Below are 9,601 nucleotides of genomic sequence, written 5' to 3' on the forward strand. Positions count from 1 at the left end.
TGATATGGTGTATTGTTGGGCCACACCACGGGCAGTGCACCTCGCCTCTGTTCTTTCTACGCACGTACGCATTGAGTTCACACGCTAATACGGCATACTCAGTCACTGCAGCCGAAGCCAGTGCACAGAATTCATCACAAGCGAGTCAACAGCCCAGTGGCAAGAAGGAGCGCCTATACCCGCGGCATTTTTCTCCGAAGTGTCGATGAACTTTCTAAGTGAGTGAAGACAATGCGCGTTCAAATGTGGGTGTCCTTTGCTACGGATAACCATCAATGCACCCGTGTTTGTTTGTGTCGCCATCCCCACGAATACCATTGCTTCGCTTCTCGGTGGAGACCTAAACCTTGCTACAAGAGAATCCAAAGTGCGGATCTACCTCGAATTTTCGTTGATGGACAACACGCTGCTTTTTCATTTACAGCCAAATGCGCCGCTGCTGATGCTGCAAATTCAGTGAAACGAGCTCCTTCACGCTATCCGTTTAAAACATTGGCCCTGCGGTATACGCATGCGCTTACGTAGATGAGTTTATAACTTCAGTCGTCACGTACCACGCTGCCCCCAGTCTCTTCTTGGAGTGGTGGGGGAGGGTGTAACGTTTGCAGTGCTCGCCCTCTTTCTACGTCGGGGCTTTCTGATAACATTGCCCGATTGCTGTTATCTTGCTGTTTTCTTTTCTTTCGTGCCAACCTGCGATTGGCTGCGTAGCGCTTAAAAACGCGCCGCAAGGTGAATAAACTGGGATTGTCTTCCTGGCACTGCTTGAGTCGTCTCTTTCCTGGGCCGGCTGTCGTCCAGCCGCCGAATACGTAACAGCTGGTGGCAGCGGTGGCGGCGGTATGGAGCGCACGTCGAAGGCGGCCTTGGCGTCCGGTTTGGTGAGAGCACGGCTTGCTTGACTTCATTGGGAGCATTAGCAGCATTTACTTGGTAGTCGAGGTTCTTTTGTATTTGTTGTTGACTTTGCTAAATAGTAGTACATATCAGGGTAGCACTTGTTAACAGCAGTCATGATCCTCACGTCGTTAACGAAACCCAACCTAGTGCTGCTAGCTGAAGAGCTCGGTATCCCTGTACAGAAGTCTATGCGGAAGCCTGCAATTATCGAAGCGATATCCAAATGCGGAGCAAACGACGACGAAGTCGAGGAGTGTTGGAGGACAGTCTCGGAAAGGCTCAAAGAACGAGAAGTAGAACTGAAGTTAAAAGAGATGCAACTGCATAACCTTGAACGCAATGACAGTTTCGATATGCGAGGATACATGCAACCTTTCAAGGCTGGCAGTGACATCACTTTGTATCTCGTCAACTTTGAGAGGACGTGTACAAGAGCTGCACTTGCAAAAGAGACTTGGTCGCAACGCCTGTTGACATTACTTCCAAATGAGGCAGCCGATGTAATCGCGAGAATGCCAGATGAAGATGCTCATGATTACGAAAAAGTGAAACTTCATTTGAGGCGAAGGTACAGCTTGTCAACAGAAGCCTTGAGGATGAAGTTCCGTAACACGAGGCGTGGCCAAGGGGAGTCATTTTCAGAATTCGCCTACAAATCCATGAGCTTGTTAGAGGAATGGCTTAAGAGTGCCAACGCATACGAGGACAAGCAACGTCTGATTGAACTGTTTGCGCTCGAGCAGTTTTATGCGTCCATTCCGGACCAAATGCGGCTGTGGATTCAGGACAAGCCAAACGTAGAGACTTTGCAAACGGCAGCCAGCTTGGCGGACGAGTACCGTTCCCGTAGAATGGAAAGTTCGGAAGAACAAAGAAAGAAGCCGTCAGGAGCGTTCAAGAAATTTCAGAAAGGAACGAAAGAAACTAACCAAGGGAAACCAGGCGACAGTGTTCCAGCCCAAGGGCATGCAGCCAACGCGAGTGAACCGAAAAGTTCCAAGTTCGAAGAAAAACAACCGCTGGTCTGCTTTAATGCCAACCTTCGCGGGCGTGTTCCAGCCAGACGACGCGCAATGCCATTTCCATTTCCTTCTGCGGTGGCTACTTCAACGACCAGTGCCACCATGCACCTCAGGGTCTTCGCCCACGCCGTGCACAAAGACAATATGACCGTGCGAAACGTGTCAGTGCTGTGCTTGGAGACCTGCCCACGTGTTGGCTACCTGTTACCACCTCCAGCCGTTCATGAAGCGTCATCCTCTTGAACGCCTTCCGCTAGGGGTAGCTTTGGCCGAGTTGTAACGTTTGCAGTGCTCGCCCTCTTTCTACGTCGGGGCTTTCTGATAACATTGCCCGATTGCTGTTATCTTGCTGTTTTCTTTTCTTTCGTGCCGACCTGCGATTGGCTGCGTAGCGCTTAAAAACGCGCCGCAAGGTGAATAAACTGGGATTGTCTTCCTGGCACTGCTTGAGTCGTCTCTTTCCTGGGCCGGCTGTCGTCCAGCCGCCGAATACGTAACAAGGGGCAGCAAGCAGAACTGACACATCTCACAGCTTACTCAGCTTACTTTAATAGCCAATCGCCTCTAGAGCAATTGACATTCATGCCGAAGGATTATCGTTGGGGCAGAGTTAGTGCCTTCGGGTAGTATGCCAGGATTAAGACTCAGCTGCAAGCCCGTAATAGGGTCACGTGCTACGTGACCTCAACAGGTAGAAAAAAAATTTCCCAACTCGCCATCATGACCAGTATCGGTGCTTGGTGCCACTCCCACGTTTAAATACTCAATTATACGCCATAAAAAGGACTGTAGCTCAGTTGTTTGAGCATTGCACGCGTTATTTGAAGGTCGCAATGTCAGTCCCTGTCATGGACAGATTATATATTTTCTTCCGGTTTTCCGTTTTCATTATTCGCAATTGTTAACGTGCCCTATACTCTCGTTAGCATTATTGTATTTCAGTCATGAAGATTTTATTTAAGAAAGAAAAACGGGTGCCTAATCACCCATAATTTATTTCTTGCAGACCTACTTTCATAGCTACCTGAATGATTTATTCGAGCAATCAAGCGAAATTCTTGCGCGATTTTCTCCTGCTTAAATTGCGGCGGCTTCGCAAATGTCAATGAACATTACATACAGGCTGCGTCAACCATGTTCAAGATATCTCAAGAACACAACACGTGGCATATTTTTTCTATAAAATTCGAGTGCCTGCGCACAAAATTGTTATCGTAAGGCAAGCATTGCTACTAAAAAAAAATGTCGGCACCATCTATCCAGCTCTAAAATAAAAACTATTGAAACTTCTTTGTGTACGAGTCAGACGTGTTTTCAAACTTACAAACTAAACAAAGTATTTAACACATGATATGCATGAATAAATACATGTGTCACATCAGAACACCATCGTTATGGGAAACGTGAAGCGCAGTGTTCATTAGGCAACGGGTAATGAGTACATACAGATTACAAAGCAGTTAAAAAAGTCACACAATAAATGTAAAACATATTTTATCTCCTCCGTTGTATGCTTTGGCCACGGTGACGTGCTCCGATTTAGATAACAAATAAGTACCGCATTAGCGTTTACCAATACGTTGTAGGCCCGTGTGCTCAGATTCGGGTGCACGTTAAAGAACCCCAGGTGGTCTGAATTTCAGGAGCCCTTCACTACGGCGTCTCTCATAATCATATAGTGGTTTTGGGACGTTAAACCCCACATATCAATGAAATCAGCGTTTACCAATACACCACCTTGAAGCTGGGCTTCTTGTGGCGCGGTTCAAAGGTGGATACTTAAGTAAGCTTGCTGATACAACTTTCACCAACATTTTTTTTTTCAGATTGGCTTCACATCCTTGAAAGAAATCCAGTTTTCGGGTTGGAATACAAAGGCCGAACTTCTATCCGTGGTGCGGCCATTTTATGTACCAATTACTCATTTTTCTTTCATAAAAGCAAAGTAAGCAGCAAAGAAAAAGAAGAGTGAGACAATAACAAAAGGAATACCTTAATAAAGCAATGAGCCATGAAGGGATAAAGCAATGAGTCAATGAGCATGGAAGCGTCAAAAAGACGAAGCGCGCGGAGAATAAAAGCACAAGTGCGAATGGAAATGTAGATACGCTGGTTTTTCGGCTATGATTGGTGCAGCTTCAGTGAAAATTGACGTGCTTGCGCATTTCAAACGAGCAGCCACAATAATAATTGATTGCTGAGCTAGTTGGTACGTACTCAATCTAAAGGACGAACATGAACACAAGAAGAAAATCAGGACGTTACAAACGTCTATACGTAAGGCTTTTGAGATGTCCTGACCTCCTTGTTGGTTCTGCGTTTCCACGCCCCGCCTTTTAGAAGGAGCCATGAGAAGTTTTGCGAATTGAAAGCAGTACTGTAAGGAAACCACCTCACCTGTGCGGAATACGTAGCACAGTCACAGCTAAATTTGTAAGAACGGACAGCCTAGACCCCTTTGTTAACTATATTGTGAGAATAACGCACACACGCTTGCAAGGGATGAATCACAACTTCTGTGAAGTAAAGAAGCACCCTCTATGCCATTATACATCTCTCTGCGGAGAGGCTAGATACTCATTACACATCTCTAAGGTAATATGCACACTTTATTGATGCAATGGACGATGACGATAAAGAATTATGGCCGAGCACTTTGCAGTGATTGGAAGCTTCAAATCACACACTCTTTGCGTGGTTTGTAATGTGGAACACCTGACTTTTATTTTAATCTTCTACCGCTCTATATTACATATGTTCACGAGATTCAATCCTTGCCTGACGTGACACCTGCATGAGGCCTTTTTGCAAAAGATTTTCAAGCACCAGCGAGGTTTTGCCTGTCATGCTGTCGTGAACGTTTGATCAAAACTTGTTATTATTATATAGTATTTTACCCCGAAAGTTGCTACGAGATCACAAAAGGGGTGCTACAGTTGTCCATAGCCGATATCGCTCGAACTAAGAAAAAAAAAACAAAGTATTGAAGCATATCCAGGATGGAACGGTGTTTGAACCTAATTATTTCTGTGGCAGCCGCATGTATTGTATACCACAGAGCCGTGTCGCTGCTCGAACCTCCGTTGCAAAACCACCCTATACAGGTGTTCTGCCGGGAAGGAATCACGTCAGCTTGTGAAACATAGCGCGGTACATCAGTTTGCTTCAACACAAAACTGGCTAAGTCGATAAATGGGTGGCCACCGGAAAAAACAAAATAGGGGTGATGCATTTTGCTCGAAAAATAGCGACTTTCTCGCCAAGGCTGACAAACCTCGACATTCGTGCCTTAAGTGGTGACAGGCACTTCACCACATTAACAATCATGGGCGCGTGGGAAGCCCTCGCCATTTTCTGTGTGTCGCCGACCACTGAAGCAAATAATCCTTGGTTAGCACAAAAATGTGTTCATTTGCCCTTTGGAAACAAGTATAGGATATTTTTCGCTTTTTTGGTAAAAAAAAGCGTCGCGATAGGATTAATACGTCAAAAATTATTTCAATACTGAAATCCACATACATTTTCCAAGCGCATCTCAATACAGAAATGCCGATACTCAACAGTATCAATGAGATACAACGACGATTTTCGCCAGCATTGCTTAGCGGCTACAGCATTGCGGTCCCAAGCACGAGGGAATGAATTCGATGGCCAGTCATGGTAGCCGCACTCTTGAGGATGAAGTTCAAAGTATCCGTGTGGCTAAAAATAAGCTAAGGTGAAGGAGAACAATGCAGTCAAAGTCGATCCTCAGTACGCCTCGTGGAACAGCGGCTACGGAACTTGGCTGCTGTCCAGAAGGTTGCGGGTTTGATCTCGGCTGCATTTTGACGGAGGCGCAATGGTAGATGCCCTTGTACTGTGCGATGCGAGTGCACATTAAAGAACGCCAGATCACCCAAATTTCCTTAGCCTCTACTGCGGCGTCTCTCATGATCATATTGTGATTCTGTAGCTTGAAATTCCGATATTATTATTAAAGCTATTTCACAGTAATAGTCTTGTATCATCATCACATCTTTATTTTGAAAGCTTGAGCTTGAGGATCTACTATTTATTCAATGCATCCAGAAATTGAAAAACAAATAGCTGTATGTTTCCCCACAATGGCTAGAATATCGACATTTAGTGTTGTCCATTTTGAGGCTGATCATACGGTACATCAGAAGCCCACAGGAAAGCTTGGGAATATTTTTATGGATTCGAACGTGCGTCATACCTTCATGCAGATCCTCTTCGATCGTTTGTGCAGCGATGAAAGTTGCTAATTCCTGAGCACTTCGCTGCATTCAGGGCGACGCATTTCATTCGTTCTGGTGACACATCGCTCAAATACGTGCTTTCAGGGTGTGAATCATGAAGATTGTCTTATTTTTACGGCAGTGGTATCCTGACAAGTTTAACCAATCTGTAATTATCAATTATTGCAGCCAGCTCATGTACACATGCTTCGGATCGGAATAAACGCTGTTTACATCCTGGAAGCTGCCTCTACTATGACGGCGACCAAAATAACTACTGTGCAAATATATTTTTCCACTTACCGACCCACCCTTAGCAGAAAGGAACCTACATTGCTTGAATAATGCTGGCTGCCTTCAACTGTGGCAAGAGTATCATTGGCTATCAGTACGGTCTACGTGAGTGGCGTAGCCAGGGGGTGACACACCAGGTCCTTGCTCTCTCTCTGCACCGCGAATTTTGTTTTTTATGGGCATAGGAAGGATGCATACTAAGAAGGCGTAGGTGAAAGGGAGGTGAACTGGCACAAGCCTGGTTGGCTACACCACGCTCGGGTAATATAAAAAAAGATTACGAAGATGAGAGAGAGAGGAAAGAGCAAGAAAAAAGTCGAGAATACTTTCAGTACATGGGGTGGTGGTACTATGCAAATGTCAAATAGGCCCGTACAGATCCCAAATTGACACTTGATCACATTTGCCTGCTCGGCCCCCACTTTTCTGGTTTACGTCTCTTGAGTGTAGAACGACTTCGAAATCAAAATGCCGACTGCAAAGAGCAGCTACGCAACCTGTCCTAACCAAGCCACCTTTCAGATGTACCTAATCAATTCACGTGTACACGGAACTGTGTTTTACGTGGAGAGGTTTGGCACAGAAGTTGAGAAATACTTAAAAAATTGCAGCAGTGGGTGTCTCACAAGGAATGAGGACATTAATTTCTAGTCACCAGTAATGAAATTGCCCGACAACTTTTAGGAGGCACATTCTTCAGTGTATTAGGGTAAACCGTCAACACGACTCTCTCCTTCCCTTTCCTCATCGTCCTACATTTGCAGCTGCGAGTTCGACTCAGTCTTTTTTTTAATGCGCTATGTAAAGAGACGGTTCGGCATTTCTGTTCAGCGTTTACTGGTATTAGGCAGTACGGTGCTAGTGCTAAGTAGAAACACTGCTAAGCGCTGTTTTGAACACGAAAATGACAGGACAAACACACACGAGTGTGAACAGTTTATTTGATGGAAACACGACAAGTGTATGCAGCGTGAAAAAAAAGAAAAGAAAAAAGTAAGAAAAAAACTAAAGAAAGAAAGAAAGAAAGGAGGAAATAAGGAGAGAAAGAAAGAAATAAGGCAAGAAAGAAAGAAAGAAAGAAGAAAAAAACAAAAGAAGGAAGGAAGGAAGGAAGGAAGGAAGGAAGGAAGGAAGGAAGAAAGAAAGAAAGAAAGAAAAGAAAGAAAAAAGGAAAATAGAAAAAACAAAATAAAGAGAGAAGAAAAAAGAAGAAAGAAAAGAAGGAAGGAAGGAAGGAAGGAAGGAAGGAAGGAAGGAAGGAAGGAAGGAAGGAAGGAAGAAGAAAGGAAGGAAGAAAGGAAGGAAGAAAGGAAGGAAGAAAGGAAGGAAGAAAGGAAGGAAGAAAGGAAGGAAGAAAGGAAGAAGAAGAAGAAAGAAAGAAAGGAAGAAAGAAGAAAGAAAGAAAGAAAGAAAGAAAGAAAGAAAGAAAGAAAGAAAGAAGAAAGAAAGAAAAGAAAGAAGAAAGAAAGAAAGAAAGAAAGAAAGAAAGAAAGAAAGAAAGAAAGAAAGAAAGAAAGAAAGAAAGAAAGAAAAGAAAGAAAGAAAGAAAGAAAGAAAGAAAGAAAGAAAGAAAGAAAGAAAGAAAGAAAGAAAGAAAGAAAGAAAGAAAGAAAAGAAGAAAGAAAGAAAGAAAGAAAGAAGAAAGATAAAGAAGAAGAAAGAAAGAAAGAAAGAAAGAAAGAAGAAGAAAGAAAGAAGAAGAAAGAAGAAAGAAAGAAGAAAGAAAGAAAACGTGACCCTGCGCATGCACAACACAGGAGAGCAACCATCTGCGTAAGATCGTCCACACTGGCTTTGTCCGCTATATATAATTAAATTTTCACTAAAAAAGAAACTCCATCATTCATCGGCCAAATGTGTTTGTCCGCTCGTGTGTGAAATGTGTGCGCTCGTGTGTGTCCTTGCAGTCATTTTTGTGTTCTCATTCGTGTTGAAAACAGCGCGTCGCAAATGTCGACTATGTACAACCAACTATAGCCCTTACTCTGCCCTTCTTCGCTAGTGCTATTTTACGGCTTTCCATTTGCCATACTGGCGTGACGTCCAATCAAACCCTGCGCAAAATAGCCTTCCTAAGCTCTTTCTAGCCCTGATTCCTTGGCTGGCTAGAAAACTTCACCTAATTTTAGGCGCATGAGAGATACGTGTCTGGGGTGGTCGACAACATAAAAATCACAAGCCGAATGTTAGCCGTAAGGCATCCCAGTTTTGTTCATCTCTTGTCGAGGAATATCTGATTGACAACGTGCCTGCAAAAAAAAAAAAAAAAAACTCTGACTTGTCTTTGCTATTGAACTGTTTTTTAGACTGTTGTTGTTAGACGCTCCTCCTTTCTTTGCGCGTAGCAGATTAAAACCAATAATTTTTTTCTCAGCTACGAAATTTAGCGCAAGCATAAGTGTGGCCAACACTAAGCCATAATTGAGGACTTTAAAATATCTGATGACAATCTAGACCTTTACAAGAAGACGTGGACAATGTCATTTCAAAAAATATTGAAAAAGTGCTTCAGCACATTATTTTATGTATTGCAACACGACAGTACTTCATCAGTGCTTCAAGTTAGTAATGCATGAGTGATAGTGACCATTTATCATTTATTTACACTCAACGTGTATTCTTTATACGCTAATGTTAGAATCTTTGTCAGGAAATGGTCAACAGCAGTGAACATACATTCCTGTAAATGTCGTAGTAATTGAAAACTCGGTTGTCTGTGCGTGTCACCAGTTCTAAATATTTGGGTGGGCAATTTTGTCGTCATTTTCCTTGCTCCGACCCGACTGGTGAGCCCCAGATATGAAGTATTTTGTATTTTAAGCCCTTAAAACACTAAAGATGGTTAAAATCCGGGAAGTTGTAGCTTGTTTTTGAGAGAAGCGTGGGTTTGTTTTTCATAGAGCACAGTAATGCCCCAAAAGCTTTTCGAGCCTAATCTCCGCTGCACTCTCAGGTAAAAAATAACGATCAAGTGTGACTCTGTTCCGGTAATCTTGGCTTGCCACACACATGACTTAGTTTGAAGGTGCACGTGAGCTCTCTTTTTTAGAGACGCTAGTCTTTCTTGGGAACTTTCGACGCAAAAATTTTGGTCTGTCTGTCTGTCTGTCTGTCTGTCTGTCCGTCCGTCCGTCCGTCCGTTTG

The 9,601-nt window shown here is 43.6% G+C and overlaps 1 protein-coding gene across 3 annotated transcripts in view; it reads left to right on the forward strand.

The window, feature by feature from the left end:
- Positions 1–358: 358 nt before the first annotated feature.
- The window catches only part of LOC142786393 (neprilysin-1-like), a 557,390-nt gene continuing 548,147 nt past the window's right edge, over positions 359–9,601 (forward strand). Inside the window, exon 1 of one of the 3 annotated variants that reach the window (XM_075884067.1) lies at positions 359–881. In XM_075884067.1, the coding sequence (XP_075740182.1) occupies positions 843–881 (39 nt within the window). In that variant the 5' untranslated portion in view covers positions 359–842. The remainder of the gene's footprint in view (positions 882–9,601) is intronic. The other 2 variants (XM_075884068.1, XM_075884070.1) reach the window with 2 other exon arrangements.

The sequence above is a fragment of the Rhipicephalus microplus genome, unplaced genomic scaffold (genome assembly GCF_043290135.1).
Source record: "Rhipicephalus microplus isolate Deutch F79 unplaced genomic scaffold, USDA_Rmic scaffold_23, whole genome shotgun sequence".
Classification (NCBI taxonomy): Eukaryota; Metazoa; Arthropoda; class Arachnida; order Ixodida; family Ixodidae; genus Rhipicephalus; species Rhipicephalus microplus.